This window comes from Neolamprologus brichardi, chromosome 18, assembly GCF_056152115.1.
Source record: "Neolamprologus brichardi isolate AB-2024 chromosome 18, ASM5615211v1, whole genome shotgun sequence".
NCBI lineage: Eukaryota > Metazoa > Chordata > Actinopteri > Cichliformes > Cichlidae > Neolamprologus > Neolamprologus brichardi.
The window spans coordinates 28881694-28901764 of NC_142121.1; the positions used below are offsets into that span (position 1 = coordinate 28881694).

The 20071-nt window shown below is 41.9% G+C and overlaps 2 protein-coding genes across 3 annotated transcripts; one reads left to right on the top strand and one right to left on the bottom strand.

Moving 5' to 3' along the window:
- Positions 1 to 547: 547 nt before the first annotated feature.
- On the bottom strand, positions 548 to 10375 carry rgs11 (regulator of G protein signaling 11). Its single transcript, XM_087831762.1, has 17 exons — positions 9891 to 10375; positions 9533 to 9629; positions 9260 to 9310; positions 8409 to 8515; positions 8085 to 8136; positions 7601 to 7659; positions 7356 to 7432; positions 7188 to 7269; positions 6401 to 6469; positions 5913 to 5936; positions 5762 to 5823; positions 5355 to 5468; positions 4962 to 5077; positions 3343 to 3430; positions 3128 to 3266; positions 1431 to 1513; positions 548 to 1337 (listed from the first exon to the last, which is right to left on the bottom strand). The coding sequence occupies exons 1-17, from the start codon at positions 9951 to 9953 to the stop codon at positions 1208 to 1210; spliced, it is 1413 nt and encodes a 470-aa protein (XP_087687888.1). The 5' UTR covers positions 9954 to 10375; the 3' UTR covers positions 548 to 1207.
- A 919-nt stretch (positions 10376 to 11294) lies between these two features.
- Positions 11295 to 17053, top strand: ints15 (integrator complex subunit 15). 2 transcript variants are annotated; one of them, XM_006786941.3, is made up of 8 exons: positions 11295 to 11404; positions 11956 to 12157; positions 12272 to 12493; positions 12835 to 13000; positions 13114 to 13391; positions 13501 to 13738; positions 16206 to 16245; positions 16625 to 17053. In XM_006786941.3, exons 2-8 carry the CDS (start codon positions 11963 to 11965, stop codon positions 16866 to 16868), a joined length of 1383 nt encoding a protein of 460 aa, XP_006787004.1. In that variant the 5' UTR covers positions 11295 to 11404; positions 11956 to 11962; the 3' UTR covers positions 16869 to 17053. The 2 variants fall into 2 exon arrangements, with proteins under 2 accessions (XP_006787004.1, XP_006787003.1); XM_006786940.3 differs by lacking the exon at positions 11295 to 11404 and adding an exon at positions 11441 to 11566.
- The last annotated feature ends 3018 nt before the right edge of the window (positions 17054 to 20071 follow it).

The following is a 20071-nucleotide window of genomic DNA, read 5'->3' on the forward strand; positions in this document are numbered from 1 at the left end:
CAGTCTGCAGCCGAACTGGGCAACTGCATGCAATCTGCGATACTACATTAATTATTATTGATAAATGTGCAAAAAACAATAATAACCACAAAATAGCTTCAGTGCTTGAAATGCAAGCATTTGGCATCAAGCCGAGTTGAGTCCTATATATCGGACTAGTTCCACTCATCAGTGCAGACTGACCTGAAAGTGATTGGAGTCAGCCTGAGTCAGACTACGTTTGTTTGCAGGGTCTTAAGGTGTAGATTTTATTTTACACATTACTTTCACATCTTCAGACTTCAGATAAAATGTTCTGAGAAGGAAAAGGGTGCTCACAGCTCAGGGATCACACCTGCCACAAAGGATGACAGGCTGTAGTTTTTCCAGGAAACTTGAAAACGTGTTGCTTTGGTCACATGCAGCCAGTAGAGGGAGCCAGCACAGAACGGTTATTATTATAAGGAAGTAGAAGCAACAGAAGTGTTACAATAAATAATGCAAATAATGAGCCTTTTAAAGCTCCTGCAGGTAGCCATAGGAAGGGTTAAATGAAGGAAGGTACAAATTTCAGTGGGAACGTTTGTTTATTTATTTTTTTACTTTACTTTTTTCTGGTGATTTAAAAACTTAAACCATGAAATCGATTAGCAGTGTGTGGTAGAAAGAGAGGAAGGAAAGGGTGCTCTAAAACCTGGTCGCTGATCCACACACTCACAGGTACTCACAGCATGCAGGGCTGAGGCTGTAGCACCACACTAACTGCTGTTGTGACATTTTATTGAGTTGAGAGCAGAGAAAAGTGAACGGCAACGACAAACGCAATGTGCGGCTCCAACTGCACAAGCAAACTGCCCAACAATCACAGTCACACTGAGGCAGATCTCTGAAGAAATATCACGTTACCGATGCCTTTACCTAAACCGGCTCAGGATTCTATAGAAAAAGAACACTTGATATGGGGATCACAGGAAAAACTATTCAGCACACTGTGATGGGATGAGGATGCAACAATAAAGGGTGTAGAAAAAGCTCTTCTCTGTGGTTCACTGGTTGTCCTTCAGTGGCATGCTGCTCAGGTGTGCCATGACACCTGTTTCTCAAAGCTCTAGTGATGTTGCTGCGGCGTACGAGAAGCTCTGTTTGACTTTAAAGAAAAAACTCAGACAACAGAGAGTAAAGTGACCGAGTCTTTCTCTCTTTTTTGGGTTCTTTTTTTTGGCCTGGATCAGAAATGCGAGCCAGCTGCAGAGTTGGCACCTGCCCCCTTGGCAAGGCCTTCTTCCTCTGCTGCCTGGGTGGCAGTCTGAGCAGGGGAGGGGCTAGAGTGCCTCTGGCGTCTCATGAAGGGGAACACGCTGACGGGAAGGAGAAAAGGAAAATGCGCTCATTAAATGCATGCTTAAATATGGATAGAGGGAAAAAAAGTAGGATGAGTATAAAAATGTCACCTTTTCTTGGTTTCCTGGGGGACGATGGCTTTGGCCAGCATGTTCTTGTACAGGTCAGACTTGAGATACCTTGGATAGGAGTCCTGGAAACAGACACACATGCACAAAAAGAAGCTTTTAGCTCATGGGAAAGAAAAGATGGACTTTCACATGAGTCAAAAAAGTATGTTTTTTGTTTAAATCTGATGTTCAGAAACAGGAAAAGGCAAGTCACACATTTATTGTACCCAACCAAAGATTTAGAGAGCGAAAAGTAGAAAAATAAAAATTGCTTTCTGGCTTCTTTTTAATGCGTTAATTTACTTTCCTGCTGAGGGTAAGAAGGAAAGATCAATACACTCTCATATGTCATGCAATATGAAGCTGGAGCAAAGCGGTATCCAGCTTAGCTTTGCATAAATACTAAATACACAATGAAACAGCTTGGCTCTGACCAAAGCTGAAGCAGCACTTCTAAAGCTCACTGGTATGAAACTGATATTGATCCTCTCGTCTGACAAGGAAGCAAATGAGCTTTTTTTCCCAAGCTGTATTCCTGTAAAGCAGGACTCACCTAAAGGCACCATTACAATCTAAAAAACAGACTGTGCATACAGTAATGTGCAAAAATCTTGAGCCACCCCTAATTTTTTTTTATATTTTGTTAATGTAAGTAGGTAATATAGTATGTAAGGCAGAAAACAGACAATTCTAACAAGCTTGAAAGTCATTCTTTGGTATGTCCACCTTTAATCTCCAACACCGTCTGAACTTTGGGGAGGCCAGTCCATGCCTGATACTGTTATACAGTTTGTGTTTTTCTATGCAAGTGTAATTTTGCTGCATTTGGGATCATTGTCACGCTGAAAAACGGAGTCATTGCAAATTCGCTGCTTTCCATGTGGTATTGTAAGGTGAATCAAAATTTGTGCATTTGAAAATTAAGTTTTCACTGATTTTTAGTTCCGTTTGTGTGTCATTTAGCAAAGCTCGGCCTTTTGAGGCTTATTGACAGCCAGGCTTGTGCTGAAAAGGCTTCAGTGAATAGTAAATGATCGACTACATGACCAGATGCATCTCTCGGATCCTGTGTTGGGTCTTTGCTGGATTTTTTTCCTACTCCTCAGGGGCATGGCTTTCACATACTGTTCATCTGCTGTAGATCCAACAATTTAGACCAATTTAAAACAGGTTCTTTGCTAAGTTGTCTGTCATGTGTATAAACGCTGGTTCATCGCTTGAGGAATTGCCTTTGTGATGCTTGAGTGATTCACAGGTCAGCGTGAAGCAGCTTAACAAACAAACAACATTTCTCAGAAAATGGTCAGGTACAAGGACTAGATTGAAAATAAGTAAGAAGCAAGCCAATGTCCGAAGAAAACCCCTGCAAGACCTTCAGAAAGCCTAGAAGAACAATTGATGAAGACCGCTTTAAAAAATGACAAGAGTCTGGCTCCTTAGAAACTAAGTATAAAGAAATGGCTCAAGACTTTTGCACATGACTTTATAACATTGCATAATTTTATTATAATTTGTGGGACAAAGGAGAGAGATACTGTTTAATAAATACAGAAAACCCACGTCAGATGAAAAAGTACAAGAAGGATATGTGTTCCTTATTCATGGCTCGCGCTTGCTTATAATGCATTTTTTATGGTTAATGGTAAGTGCTGTTACATAAAGGTACAGTGTGTGGGTGGGTGAGTCAGAGGTCAGACCTTCTTCATGAGGAAGTAAATGTGCATCTGCGCGTCGTCCATGACAAAGCGGTGCGGCCGTTTGATCCCCTCTAAGGTTTTATCCATCGTCTTGCTGTCGATGTTGACCCAGCGGGCCGCTCCAGGAGCCAGGAAGTTCCTGGGTTACATAAAAGATGAGGTGCTCATCTTATGAATATGTAACACATGCATGTGCGACATGGCTGTCCACTTACTTGTAGATGTCTTCCACTTTCTCTACGATTTTGGAGCTTTCTCCGTGTCTGACATCCTCACACGCCTGCCAGAAATACAGGTTCTCCGCTGAGAGCGGAGAGACACGCGGTGAGGAGCTGCGCATGTGGTAAAACAACACTGATGCAGGAAAATGTGACAGACGGCAAGAGCCTTTTTATAGCTGTGGAAAGAGTTCATACTGTACGCATGCATGGGTGAGCAAATCCCTCTCCTGTGTTTTGCTCATGCACTCCATCTTCGCCACATCTCACTCTTAAATGTGGCCCTTCCTCTGCTCCATTCGTCTACCTTTAAACTTTGCCACATCTGTTTGTGACCTTTTCTGTATTTGAATTCTTCTTCTAATGATTTAAAAGATTGTTTTAATTGATTGCTGCGCAGCGCTTCAGCCCACGTCTCTGGTGTTTATACAGGACACATAAATATATTGAATCTCTTTTTCCACTGTCTCGTCTTTTCCACCTCTCACCGCCGGGACTGGAAAATATCATTAGGAGAGATAATCAAATTCGGAATAAAGCTGATGTGAAAAACAATTAAAGAGATTTTCCATGTGTAATATTGTAACAATCTATACTATATTCCTCGTATTTCACGCATATTTTACACCTGTTATGCTCATTTCCAGCTGCAGTTTCAGCCTCGACAGGGACGTGGCTGAAGACAGGGTATGGGAGGACACCTCTGGTGCCTGCCAACATTGTGTTGTATTGATGCAAACATGAACTGAAAGTGCAGGTGGATACAGACATTCAGACCTGCTTTACTGGGAAAATGGGTTATGGATCACTTTAAACACAGCTATGCAGACACAAAGTTTTGCAGTTTTGCCTCTGCAAACCACCAAAGTGCCAGGTCTGCATTGCTCAGACAACATTTAATGATGTCCATGGGTTCAAGACTTCAGGCGGTCACTGACTAAATCCATGTAATAAAAACAATCCGTCTATTCTCTTCTACTTATCTTTGTCAGGGCCACAGAGGAGCTGGAGCCGAACCCAGCTACCGCAGTGCCAGAGGCAGAGTACACCCTGGACAGGTCGCCAGTCTGTCGCAGGGCTAACTCATAGAGAGAGACAACCATTCACACCTATGAACCAAACCCCACTAACTGCATGTCTTTGGACTGTGGGAGGAAGCCCGAGTACCAGGGGAGAACCCACACAAACGCAGGAAGAACATCCACAACAACTCCACACAGAAAGGCCCTGGCCTGAGGGTGGACAGTGCTAATCACCGCACCACCGTGCCGCCCTACAAAAACAATCCTCATATTTACAATTATTTTTGTTCGTACAAATTATTTTGAGCCTCTGAAAATGAGGGCTAATGTTTAAAAAAAAATTTTGTTAAACTCCTTGAATTAAGGCTGAAAGTCTACACTTCACTCACTATTGAGTGTTTCATTTTAAATTCACCATGGTGGTGCACAGAGGGGAAAAAAACTACAAAGTCCAAGAAATTATGGACCACGACAGTGATAGTGAACATAATAATATGAATGGTAATAACAAGTGCATTTTCTTTTTTTTATCCTCCAGTATTCAAAGCTGAATGCTCCATATTTGTAATCGGTTCCCTCGCTCCTGTTTCTCACCACTGAATTCCTTCTCCAGGTAGGTCATGAACTCCCTCCTCCCCATGGCATCGTTGAGGAGCTCCATGAAGCTGAAGCTCCAGCGTTCTACTCGTAGACGCGTCGGGACCGGCACTCTGCTCAAGAAACGCACAAAAACCAGAAATGTTACGCTGGATGTAGGATGCTGAGCTCATTTGTAATGTAACACGCTGATGTTTCTGTAGCGCTTTCATAGTCTCAATTACTACTTAATGTTAAATAAGTGTAAAGTGTCTTAGTGTAAAATAAGGAAAAGAATGATAAGTTCAGTACTGTGAGAAAATATATATGATCTAACACGCTGCTACATGACCCGATGATGTGTGGAGTACTGTACTGTGTGGACTGGTTATCATCTCTGCATTGTCTCACATTTCTGCGTTCATCGTCCAGTGCGCGGTGTCATCAGAGATCCAGGGGTTACTGGGCAGGCAGCCTTGCATAATGGGATCGTGGTTCAGGTACTGCTCGCTGTATTTCAGAAAACTGCACATCCACGCACAAGTGCAGTGGCATGCGCGCACACAAGAACACACATGCACGCACACACACACACGCGGTATTATTGTATTAGTCCTGCAGATCATAAGAGTTAATGGCCACTAATTCCAACTCGCCCCGGGAAGCATCCATTAGTGGCTCTTCTAGAGGGAGCACTAAGCTTTATGTGCATGTGTGTGCGTACTAGAAGACGCCGAGTTTGACCCGGGCAATCAGACGTCTATTATGTGTGTATCTGTGCGTGTCTGCATGTGAGCCTTTAGCAAACTGACACATACCCTTCTAGGCAGATGGATGATTTTACACGGTTTCTTCCAAGAGCCTTTCTACAGGCTTCAATCTGCAAACAAAGGCAGGAGGAAGAACCTTGTATGTGCTCTATACACTCGTACTTAATCTGATGGCATCTGAATTACATGCTGCACTTACCTCTCTTTTGTAGTAGTCACTGTTCTAGTTCTGTAAAGAGTAACACAGGGTCATCATGTGAGGTCACACATTAAACCTTTATATAATGTATGTTACAGTTATAGAAACATATACATTTGAGGATAGCTGCCTTGTGACCAAATGTGTCACAGACACACAAACAGTAGCATTAAATATATAATTTTACAAACAATGACAGCCTATTATGAGATTACAGACTAACATACTGAATTAGATTTCCCATTTGGGACAACAGACGCGACTGACTCTACCCTGTCATCTCAGGTCCTCGACTTTTTAACCTTGATTTACAATCATGATTATTATAATCATTCCTAATACACTGCAGGTCTGCAGGTAAACTTACTTTCAAACGATCCCAGTGGCAAGAAAGAACAAAAGGAGGCGATTAAACACAGAGTGAAAAGTTACATTGTTAATGCATTTTTTAAAAGCAGGAAGTAGAGAAATACAATGAAGTCACTGACCAGTGTGACTCTGCAGCTGAAGCTATTTGGTCGCTCCAAGCCTGTGTCCAACACATTATTAACCCCAGGCTGTAAAAAAAAAAAGAAGAAAAACAAAAAATAACATATGAGCACACAAAGTAAAATCTAAGTACAGTGTATTTGATGCATGTGTCTATACAATATCTGTGTGTGTGGGTGTGTGTCTGATGAGATGCGTGTGAGCGAGCACTTAGCCTCCCTAGAAGTTTCCACTTCACTAGCTCTGATTTTTAGTCCCAGGTTTCTTTCTTTTTCTCCAAGCCCTCGTCCCTAATTCATAAGGTCGAGGCAGGATGGAGTCCCTCCTCCAAAACCGTTGTCCTCTTATTCACCCGCCTCCCATTACCCCTTTCATCTTCCCCTCCCCTCTTTCCCGCGGCATGCACACGCACGTGAACGCTTTTTCCTTCCCCTTTGGTACTTCTCTCTGCCTGCCTGCCTCTATCGAAGAAAAAACCAAACAAAGCTGGTGTTCAGCTAACAAACAGATGTGGAATATGATGATGGTTTTTTTCTTGCTCTCTTTGTTTGTCCCTCTGTTGCTCTCACTCTCTCTATGTCAACTGAGGCTCTCACCGGATAGATTGAATATTTCATGCAGAAGGGAAAAGGGACTGTGGGTGAACTTTAGTGGGACTGCTGTCTGCTTTTATGCTGGGATACAGCTTTAATAGTTGCCATGTATAGAGATGATCATGTAGTTGTGCTGTAGCATAGCATGTATAGCACAGTACAGTTGAATACAGTACAGTGTTATTGAGCCTACCGGGGGTCTGTTGATGAGCCAGTAAGCCTGCTCCTGACACTCCAGAACAATGCGGTCAGCCTTCCGCCTCTGTTTGGACGCTCTGAACATAAATCACAAGGTTAGTTCATGCACGCTGGTAAACGCACGTGTGTGTGTGTGTGCGTGCATGTTTGCGACAAAGTGCACCTGAGTTGCTCTCTGGCTTGCATCACAACAAAGTCCCATGTGTGGTTGATCCTCTTGTGCAACAGACTGTACCTTTCCTAAAAAAGCAAAAGGAAAAGAGGGAGGAGAGGAGGAGGAATGGTGACACAGACTTCTTGGCCAAAATTTTCCTGCTGCATATTTCATAACACAAACAAACACACACACACACACACTTTCTCTGACATTTAGATGCACAGACATGAATACCCACATGATTTCCTCACCTTCTCATATTCCATCAGTTCGCCTTGTTTTCTTATATTCTTTTTAGCCAGATAGATTGCTGTTGGGATATAAGAAAGAAAACAAAGAGAAAGAGGTGAAATCAGAGGTGCAAAGACCTGTACCTGTGTTTATTAGATGTTATAAAGGCTCCTTTCTGCCTTGAGCTGCTCACTTATTCACATGGGTCTTCACAGCAGGTAGCTCAGTATATTTGATTTGGGATTTTTTTTTCCTGGGTCTCCTCCTGGTCTCAAACTGGGGTTCTCTTATGTGTCAGGTGAATGTATAAACCACTAAAGTATAAAAACTCTTAGGATTTTTTCGCAGTGTTTCATGTAAATAATTTTTAAAAAGAGTGAAAAAGACAGGAATCGTAGGATATATGTTAAAAAGAGCTTATATGTTTGTAATCATGATTATATAATGTTTTATATATGATATCGTCCCTCAGAGATCACATGTATGTTTAGAGTTTTTTCTTACCATAGTCCAGCTCTGACGCAGGCCACCTGGTACTAGTCCAGAAATAAGGAGTCTGTAAAAAACACACACACAAAAAAACTAAAAGCAACATTTTTCTTCTTCCTTTTTATTTTTTTTTTCTTGACTGAAACTGATGTTGAAGCAGTTGATGAAAAAGCAGCAGGCTGGCAGATGGATGAGGGATTAGAAAGTGGGCTAATGGAGTGAGAGTGAAAATGGGAGATGGGCACTAATAGAGAGAAGGTGATGTTTTACTGAAAGATTGATGGAGGAAGGGCCAGGGTTGTAGAAAGTAGGCAGAATGGACATACTGAGCGGCCTGACCTGGAAGCGGTAGGGTGACTCATCGGGCCGTAGCACAAGGCACCTCGGCTCTTTGAGGGGGTAAATATATCCATATTTCACCAGCATGTTGCCAAGGTGCAGAGACTCTGTCGAACACCACAGAAGAAGACTCTCAAACATCTCACCAGATTGTTATTCAGGTTTTTTATTTATCACCGTGTCATGTCTGATGGCACCTGAGAGGGGATGCTGATTTCATTAGGACTAAAACTTTTAGACTGAACTGACTAAGTAGCTGTGACTGGAAAAGAGCTGTTGGCACTGCACTTTTCTTTATCAAACATACGAGCATTGTCAACCATCTCTCATAAATCAAGGCTTTGCTCCAGCGATGGAACGCCTCATCAATCTTCAGTCTCTCCTCATTTGTTAAAGAGCCCTACTTTTTTGAGTGACAGCTCCCAAAAAAAGCCGTGGGATGCTTTTTAATCAGCTTCTACCACTCTCTCTCTGTCTCTCTCTGCCTGACTCCACTCTTTTCTTTCCTGCTGCTCGGAAGCAAAAGGGACCAGCGGGCTACTTTTTTCCCCCTCAACGTCTAATTTAGTTGAAAATCTCCTGAGGTGCAGATCTCTTTGGGGACACTAATCAAACTCAGATCATCAGGTGAGTTAATCAGACCCAGTCCCACAGGGGCTAACCCCATTCCTGTTTACTGGAAACATCCTTCCCTACGATGCACACTCAAATAACTACCTACTGCATCAGGCACCATATCCTGGCAACACACCAACGACACACAACATGCCGCTCACACAGAGACGGGAGAAAAACAGCAGATACGTAACAGTCAATCATCAAGCGCACATTGTATGCATCTGTACACCTACCCTCCTCGCTGATTCTGTGTTTGTGTGTCAACCAGGCAATTATATCATGGCCTGTAAAAGAATGGAAAGAAACAAGAGGGGAAGTGAGGAAAGAAGTTCCTCTCCAATCTTGGCAAAGCACACGGGATTCTCAAAAAAATGAATGCTGAATTATGTATGACTGCTGGGACAAAGTCAAGCTGCAATGTACCTGTCCACCCAAGCGCACTGATTCTAATGCATACTGACACAAGGTGCATACACACACACACACACACACACACACACACACACCTGTCATGGCGTGTGGAATGACAGTTATAAGAAGCCTCTGGTTTCTCATCTTCATGCCCATGTCAGGGTCCTGCATGGCCACTATCACTTTCTCCATCTGCAAGGGAGACACACACACACACACACACACACACACACACACGTAAACATGCAGCTGGGCAACAAGAATTGGACCACTACACGAATAATAACAACAACAACAACAATAATAATAATAATAATAATAATATTTTTACATTAATTTGTTTTTCTTCTTTAATCTAATGAAATGTGTTGGATTTGTTCAGCGCTGGATTTCCAGGATATTCTGTGACAATAAATAAATACAACCAAAGAGAACGTGATCAAGCAGTCTTACCTTTCGAAAGCATGCCATTTGCTCCCGATGACACCCTCCTTTAGCCAGGGTGTTGATGGTCATCTTGCGGGATGCTTGGGATCACTCGACGGGACGGCAAAGTGCAAAAGCAAAGCGCTACCGGGAGAGCGAGAGAGAGAGAGCGAGAGAGCGAAGAGAGAGCGAGAGAAGAGAGAGAGGGAGAGAGAGGGAGAGATATGGAAACATCAGGCTGTCCAGTGCCTGCCGGGCGCGCGCGCAGCTGTGTAGATTAGAGAGGATTACATGTCAAATAAATTTTTACTCAAGAGTTTCGGCACAAAAGACGCAACTAGCTTTTCTCTGTTTCTTTTTACAGATAGGCTATATGACGAACTGAAAATGAAAAAAATATAGCTGTATACGAAATGTAGGCCTTACCAAAGCGTACCATATCAAGTTCTTTCGCTGTTATTTGAATATTGACATATGTTTTTTAAAAAAATAGTTTTATATTTGCAGAGAGCTTTTGGCTGTACTGACCTGATAAGGGTAATAAAGATAAAGACATTGTATATTAGTACGTGTGCTGTGAGCTAAATAGCTAAAAGGTTAAATAAAACATGACAGGTTGCTGAAATGTACTGAACTGATTACATTAGTCAATAAATAGATGAATAAGCAAGCAACCTTAGTATTTTTTCATTTTATGCCATAAAAAACAATAAACTGGCCCCGAATGTATGAGCTAAGAAATACATTTGCTGTTAAACAAATTTTCGTAACAAAAATTCTTAAAGATGCTTTCTCCGCTTACACATATTAACAATAACAGCAATTACAGTCATTTCGAAATGAACTGGTATTTTGTATCTTAAAATATCTATGACAGCAAACACTGGTGCTTAATCATTTATGTAGATTAAAATAGTGAAATGTTTTAATGAGGATGTATTATATATCCTTAACCATCATGTATTATATTTATAGCAAAGTAGCTACATATTGTTACGGATTTTGTTCCCGTCTCTTTCTGCTATATCCGTAGATGTGATTTTGTCATATGGGTGTTTGTTTGTTTGTTTGTTTGTTTATATATATACATATTATATATTATATATTATATTCTATTAATATGTGTGTGTGTGTGTGTGTGTGTGTGTGTGTGTGTGTGTGTGTGTGTGTGTATAGATCAGTCAATTAAACAATGCCCTATCCTATTGTATTATGTGTCATTATGTGGAATTAAAAATTAAAGATAAAATTATGAGAGTGAAATATTTCTGGTTTTTGCTTGGTAAAATAATTTACACAAAAATAATTTAATTTAATTTAATTTAATTTAATTTAATTTAATTTAATTTAATTTAATTTAATTTAATTTAATTTAATTTAATTTAATTTAATGCGTGAAGACAATGATTGAACGTCAATGGCTGTCATTTTTGTGCCACACAGGCTTCCGTAGTAGCAGGAAGCAGTTCCGTCGTCTTTTGAGACCTTTCGTGGTCCTGTTTTCAGCTAATTTTTGAAAGGAAATAAGAGCTTTTGCTGAGGTAAGTGCTTAACTCCTGCTTTTTGAATACTGCCGGGTTAACTGTAACGCGTAAGCTCTGTAGCGAAGGAAACAGCTAGTGTTAGCTGCCAGCTAACACTAGCTGTAGCAGGATGGAGCAGACCATTGAGGAGACTCAGTGTGGAGCTGGTCCACTCCAAAAGTATTGACACTACAGACACGGCAAAAGTCATAGGCATAATTTAACTTGAAACCAGAGTTTAAAAAAAAATCACTGTTCCGTCATTTTGGATGATAAAACAAGCTAATGTTTTTGTTACATCTAATGTGCTTTGTTTGTTGTGTTGTTTTCTTTCTGTGGCACATGTCACAGTGTGTCAAGATTTAAACAAAAGTCTGCTACATCTTAACAGCCCACCATGCAGTGTTGTTTAAAGCCTGCAGAGCCACTGTTACTTCATGAATTAAAAACGTTTAATACTTTCACAGATGGAAGAGATACAGCCTTGTTACCATGGGCTTTTCATTAATACACTTCACTTCTGATCATCATATTTAACGTCTTTCACATTGTTTATGTACCTCTGTCAGGTTACAGATGGGTGACATCCGTCAGTCATTGCTGCCTCGGGATGTGCTGAGTGCAGCCAAGGAGCTGCTGTACCACCTGGACATTTACATCTGTAACCTGGTGCAGTCTGGGAGGCAGCCTCCTCAGGTTGACTCAAAAACCCTGGAGCTGGTTGAGGAGTTCATTCTACATGCACCCAAAGATAGAAACACCCCAGCCAGGGTAAACTGGGACCCCAGAATGCTTAAGCACCAATGTATAATATGTAAACACACAAAAGAAATCAGTCAATAACTCAAGTGTGTTTTTTTTGTTTTGTTTTGTTTTTTCTTTCAGAGAATGAGTGCTCTTCAGGAGCTCCAGCTGTTGGAGATCATGTGTAGCTGTTTTCAGGAGCAGAGTCGTGATGCTGTCCGTCAACTTATGTTTGCTGCCCTTTTTAATCTCCAAGGCAACCAGGCAGATGAAAGCCGCATGGCACTGCTGGGCAAATTGGTCTCCATGGCTATCGCTGTGGGCAGGGTTCCTATCCTGGAATGTGCTGCTACCTGGTTGCAGGTGAGGACTCAATCACACAGTCCTGTGTTGTTAGTAGTGAAATCATGAGGTCAGGGAGAAATGACAAAAAACACAACCACAACAACTGTTCTTACACTAGACTTTGATACCTGACAGCAGACGTTGTTGCATCTGGACGATGTATTGCTTCAGTGATGGTCCCATGTGTAATTTGACCAGTTTCACCAGCCCTTATCACAGTTGGAACTTTGATGCTTTAAGGTCTATGTTTTTCTCCTGACACTGTCTGGACCTGATGTGTCAAGAAAGGACTGCATGTATGTGTCCCTGTACTTTGGATGTACTAATCGTAGGCTTCTGATTATGTTTGTGCTGTGCAGAGAACCCATCGTGTGTACTGCGTACGCTTGGCGCAGGTGCTGGTAGATGATTACTGCAGTATGGTCCCAGGCTCTGTGCCCACCTTGCAGAATATCCACAGTGCAAGCCCGCGCTTCTGCTGCCAGTTCATCACTGCTGTCACCACTCTCTATGACTTCACTTCAGGTAAAAAAAAAAAAAATGCATGTAAAAACATGGAAACTGTTTGAAAAAAGACTGACACGCCTGTGTTCGTTGGGGGAAGATCTGATATTTAACACTTTTGTGTGTGTTTTCAGAGGAGCTCACCCCCCCACTCGAACTCCTCCAGATGATAGTATCGTGGATCCAAGATGACCCTCATCTAGTCCTGATCACCTTCCTGAACTCGCCCATTTCCGGCAGCCAACCGATCACCTCGCTTGATGTCACACCGTTAGGGGGTTTGGTGCGCTGGTGCATAAAAGCACCGCTGGTCTATAGGAGAGACAAGAAGCAGGCGCTGACCAATGGAAGCTCTGAGAATGAGCCAGAAGTAGGGCCTCTCTTCTCTGCACTCCATTTAAGTGTTCTACAGGTTTGTGTTTGTGTTCAGATCCATTCAGTAAAACACACATTGTACACGTAAACCCTTGCAACGTCCACAGAGAAGGTCATTAGCCATCTCCTCCTTCTTCCTTATTTAGGTCTTAATGCTTTTGCCCAACATACTCAACGAGAAGGGGCTTTTTGGTCGCCTGGCACTGCTTCAGATGGAGTCCTTGGCTGCTCTGACATCCGATCTTTCCCGACTTTTGGACCAGGCTGACAAACACACGCACACGTCCTCCGCTGATACACTTGCACTGTCCCAGCTGGCCCTCGACCGGCTGGCCCAAGCCCTGCAGGTGGCCATGGCCAGCGGAGCCCTGCTCTGCTCAAGAGGTAACAGTGTGGAAAAATGGTGTCGTGAGTGCCTGTACATTGTTGTGCCTGGGACTGGAAATTAATGTAATATTCAGCTATTCAAATCTAGCTCCATGTATGGCCTCTAAGTTCATTTTCTAAAAGAAACAAAATGACAACAAAAAAACACAGCTGTAGTTACAGTTAAGTCTGCCATTAACTCATCTGTATAGTATTCTAAGCAAGTATTCTAGAGTCAAATATGTGGCCACCTGTCTGACAGCTAAAGCTTGGTCCAAACTGGGTCATGTCATCATGCAGGGCTCTAGAGTGCGACCAATTTGGTCGCAAATGCGACCAAATTTTTCAGTGGTGCGACTAAAAATTAATATTTGGTCGCACCTGTGCGACCAACTGTTCGGGTAACAAAAAAAAAATTCTCTGCAACTCTCCGTGTGGTCAACAACAGACACACATTATGCCCCTATCGTGGACTAAACCAATCAGAGATAGTCAGGGGCAGGACCTCTCTGATTGGCCGTGGTCCAGTTGAAAGTGCAGGTGGAAGAGAGAGGTGAGTAGTTTGAATAAAGCGATATCAATTCATTAACGGATTCCACACAGAGACGTAAACACAGAGCGGACCCGACGCATCAGAATCAGCTTTGTCTTTCTCGGCTTTCTCACCCGACGGCCCGTACACGGACACGCTGTCGGAGCTTAGCGATTCTGATGCGTCGGGTCCGCTCTGTGTTTACGTCTTTTTTGCGCTGATTCTGAGCTGCAGGTTTTGTCTCTCTCCAACCAAAATTCACCGAGCCAGCAGCAAAAGAAGCAGCAAACTACGCTTCACATTTGATCAATGTCGTCATGAATTCCCTCTGAGTTTTGCTGTTTTGCTTCCACCACAATAAAAATCACACTTCCTGCACAGCTCTCTCTCTCTCTCTGTGTACTTCAGGAACAGTTTCCCGTCTCAAATCTCAGTTTTCTGCATTATTCATTTGCTTATTACCCACCAGTCTACCGTTGTTTACAGCGCTGTCTTTTTCTTTTTTCACTTAAATGACCTCGGACAAGAAAGCCTAATTTCTACTGTTCAATACTGAAGAAATTTAATTTAATTTAATTCTTAAAATTATGCAAAATTGCAGAATATTGCAGAATATTTTTAAGGTTATCTGCTATAAAAAGCCAGACCAGGAAAATCTCCTTCATGTTTTTCTGTTTTATTCTCAGTTACTTTCACACAAAGGCATCTGCTGTGATGTTCACAAGTCTCACATGTATCAGTACTGATAAATGATCAGAATTATAATATTTCTGACTGTCTGAGGCTAAATTGAATCAAATCAGGACTTTGAGAACCGGAATCAAATGGATTATAGAAATCAGTGATGATACCCAGCCCTAGTGAGCAGCCTAGGCCTGAGAGAAGTGGATGTAGCTATGGGTAATAAGAAAAGATGAAAAGAACTATTGATAACTTTTTTTGTTAAGTTAAGGCCTGATCCTTCTGAAATTCATAGCCAGTGCTCTGACACGGTGCCATCAATCTTTGAACGCTGAAAAAGCACAGTGTATCCAGGAAACGCATTATATGCTGCAATAAATGCACTGCCCAAGTGTCTCCTCTCCCCACTGCCTTTCAGCAGCAGACAGCAGCAAACAGGTCGTCAGAGGAGGCCAAGATGATGATTAAGTTTAACATTTTCTACAATATTGACAAAGCACTTTAAGCACAAGTTTGTTAGTTAATCATTTAGAAATGAATATTGTCTGTATGGACTTCCCCCCCAAAGAAAGTGCACATGTAAAACTGCGGTGTTAAGCGATGCGTTTGAAAAATTTGAGTGCGCCTAACTTTTGTGCCGGTACGCCTAAATTTTTAAAGTTACGCATACCGGTGCGCCCATGTCAAACAGTTAGTCTAGAGCCCTATCATGTCATGTGATAATGATCCCAAATAAAGCAGCAAATCTACAACAGAGTGACTGAAAAACCAAAAAAATTAGACTGTTACAACATCTCAGTCAGAGTCCAAATGTCAATCTGAGTGAAATGTTGTGAAGAAGAATGAGGCAAAATTCCTCCACAACAATGTGAGAAACTGTTGAAGTCATACAGAAAATTATTACTTTGAGTTATTGCTGCTGAATGTGTTTCCAAAAGCTGTTGGATCATGTCTTGTACTTAGTTTTTCACAGGACTGAGTAGAGTCCTGTGAAATCGTTCTTCTTCCTAGTAGATGGGTATATAAACTTGTCCCACGTGTTGCAATTACTGTTTTATTTTTTCTCTTATCTTTTAAGTTAAAGATCTAAAAAGATTGAGTGCATTAGTATTTGAAGGCAAACTGATTTTTAAAATGTCACCTTGAAAATTAAGGAACTTTAACAAATGTTATATATGAAGGAGCTTTTAGAAAAGAATTTAGTAGCTAGGTAACCAGTTGTACTTTGTCTTAGCACGCTATGTCTTTTCAAACATAATGTTGTCTTCACAGAGGACCTGAGGGCCATCTGTTCCCGACTCCCCCACAACAAGTAAGATCCAAGAGTTTGTTGTTTAGTACATCATTTCCCTTCACAGTGTGATATTTGCACAGTGTTGTCGCCTACACTCTGCTTCAGCTTCAGGGTTTGTTTGTTTTTGGGGTTTTTTAACAAAATTACATAAATGTACCATCTTATAACCAGCACCCTAGACTATATGGGAAGCTGGTTAAGGACTGAAGTTTAGGTGTTGAAGTGAAATCAAACAAACTTCCCCATTGGAAGAAATTTTACCGGTAAAGCCATTTTATTTAAACAATGCAGTATATGTGCCTTTAATTTGATTACAGATTTAATTCCTGTGATTTTGGTTTTGTTTTGGCTTTTGTGGACCTTCCATTCTCATGTTTTTGTGTATTTGTGTTTCCAGTCTGCTCCAGTTGGTGCTGTCTGGCCCGGTGATGTACTACAACAACATCCACACATCTCCACTGGCCTATAGTCCGCACGCCGCTCATTCACCCATCGCCCCGCACCCCACACTCCCTGCACTCCCCACACACCGTGCGCACACCCCGCACGCGCCACTTGCCCCACACCCTTCCTCTCACCCTCAGTACCCAGCTCAGCCCTTTATGACAGGGATGCCGTTCCCCTTCCGACCCAGCCACTGAGAGAAAAATCCCTCAAACCACTGGCAGATGTGCGTGTGGACATTTGGTAGTATGAAGTGAGTGTTTGTGTGCGTGGATTAATATGTGTGTTTGTGTAACTAGGGTTTATTGTCTGATGTTATTAGCACATTTGCTTCTGAGAAAGTCTGTGAGGCTTACATGTTTGTCCAATAAATATTTTTTTACTTCCATCATGGTGGTGTTCTTTTTACCAACTATTTGTGGTCACTGTTGTCCTGTTTCCAGCAGGAAACGCTGAGCTTGTATTTCCAGGTGCACAGTTAGAAACTGAATCATCATTACAGGAATTAACCAAACCACCTGTGAAAACATGACGTGACGTGTGCAAGTGCAGGCATAGAGGCAACTTGACTCAGAGTGTGGACAAATGAGTAAAGGTAAACTGTTCGGTGTGTCCCAAACTCTGTGCTTCATTACATAACTAGGAGACTAGTTTTTGGAGCCCTGCCCTGTGTGCATAAGTTCGCCCCTGTTGCGGGGCAGATAGCCTATCATTGAACTGCAGCACCTCACCCTTTTCAGAGACCCCAGCTGCCCTCATGTAGGATGAGAATTGCATCATCTGCGATATTTTCTCTATAGCAGAAGCAATGGGTGCCTTTAACAGAACGAAAGGTTAGGATAGGGTTGAATATTTTTGCTTCACTTCCTTATAACGTGCTCAGAAGGAAGTGAATAGTTTTGAATCTATTCATGTTATTTTGATCAGTATTGTTGCCATTGTTAGCCATTGTGCCTCCTTTTCTGTTCTTACTGGAATTGCGCTAACAGAGGTGCACATAGATTTCCTTCATTCCGTCCTGGAACAGGTGCGACGAGACATTAAGTCTTGAATCCGCTCCAACAGAGTGTCAACATGTGGCGGCAAAATGGTCCAGTTCACAAACGCATTTTGCTACAGCTTAAGGCTGATTGTAGTATGTTCATGCATGTGCTGACTGTTTGCCCCCCACACACACACATCTCATGGGCGGAGGCAGTGATAAGGATAATCTCTTCCTAGAAAATGATGCTTTACTGTTGGGCCTTCAAAGGTGACACACGGAGATAGTATTAAAGTTAAAAAGGCGGGATCGACGAGAAAGAGCGTGTGAGCTTTGTTTCTACAAATGATAATGAAACCGGCCGGGCGGACTCAGATTTTGCATTCTAGTGTGTATTCTAACACGAACGTTGTGTGGTTTGGTAAAAATGTAAATTAGAGCAGAATGCGATATGTCGCATATCATTTCCAAGATATGTAGTTTACTGAAAATTGTACAAAGGCATCGCCTCTCCTTTTAGCAACACTCTCTTCTTTGTCCTGATGAAATAAGAAAGGAATGTATGGCCAACATTAAATTGCTTTTCTATTTCCGATCATGCAACTATTTAACCTGATCAGATGTTAGATGTTCCAACATTTCATAGGTAACTGACTCTTCCAGCTTTTTTTTTATGTGTTACTGCCATTAAATTCCAGTTTCAACATTTGATACGTTCTTGTTGTACTAATTAACATTAAAAAATTATGCTACACCATGTTGCCACACATGCTGGTCATAGCTGGTTTCATCTGTGCTCTTACTGTAACAGATTTTTCCGTTGGGGTTTCAGAGGATATTTTGGTTTGTGTTGGTTCAGTTCACCCTTGCCAGACGTGTGACTGTATGGTTGGGCTGGACTGTGTGTTAACAGCTGCAGAAGCAAGGTTTCTGCAGGAACACCGCCTCAGTCACACAGATGCACCACCACCTACATCGGGGCTGATTCCCTTAGAACTGCAAGCTAACCATAAACTAGATGGTTGGACTTTCATTGTGGGTCAAACTAAAGTAATGCACATCAGTTATTAAGTGGTGAACGTCTGCAGTGCCTGGGCTAAATGTTACACTAGGTTTTCAATCTTTAACTGTGAACTCCCAAAGTTCATTCATGCTTGAAACAACATATCAGCAAAATAAATCATGGCAGAAAACGACCTCTTCCCCTTCTTCACTTTGCTTTGCACACAGTGCAGGTGTTCAGTGGTTCTGCTTACACTTCCTCTCTTACAAATACAGCAACAAGTCTGGAAGTCACCGGCAGTTTCGGCACCTGTCGATCTGAAGGTATAAAGTAATAAAAATCAAACGGTCACTGGAGGACTCAAAGAATAAAAACGAGTATCTTTCACCTAGTTTTTGTGGGGGGAGACTCGTGTAACTGATTCTATTCTCTGAGTGAATGTGTACAATACATGGCATCAAAGCTGTCATTAACAGGTTTGTTCTGTCATATCCAACAACACAAGCGTCTCTGAATAAAGAGCTGTAAGTCAGGCTGTAGCTGCTGTGGGACCACCCTCATTTGCTTTTCTCAAAGACAAGGATCAATACTGCTGACTGTACATCCTGCAAAGCTTGATCTTATAATTCACTTTAAGCCAGAAACAAGCACAAAGAGGACACAAAGCAGTTATTTTCAGGGGATTTAACGGTGATATGGGAAACTCAGGATGATTCTTTCCCATATCGTCCTGAAAGCTTCCAAGAAGCTCCTGAGATGAAGGTTTCATTAGCAGCAGTGTGTAAGTTTGAAAAAACTTTTTCAGTTTGGAAAAAATACACCTAAAAAGGATACTATCTTCTCTCATTCACTGTTCTGCTTACTGGCTAATTTATTAAGTCTGTATTAATGTGTGCACGGTGATGCATGTTAGAGGAGGAAAGTCCCTGCTACTTGCACATCCTAAATATTAGTGGCTTGTAGCATTTACCTGAATCACCTGCATGCTAGCATTTCCCGAAAAGCCCTTGGAAAAAAACATAATGTATGAGGCAAAACCTCGATTTTGCCACAGTGATGCACCAAAAAACAAACTCTTCATTCATTCATTCAAACTCTGAAATGAAATCAAACCTCTGCAGGTGAAACTGTCAGTGGATCATAAGATGCATTAAGATCTTCTTGGAGCCAATGATGTGTGAACAAACATGGGCATTGATCCATATCAGTGGATATCAAATTAGTTTACTGAACAAATGGCGGTAAGGAAATTTATTGTACACATCACAAAAGTGCACTTTTATGATGGGGTAACATAATATTCAGAGGTGTTTCTGGGCCAATGAGCTGCAAACAGGCCAGCACAGCACCATTTTTATCTGTGACCTCAGTGAGAAGCACATTATTAAAGTCAAACATTCCTGACGGCTTCGTCA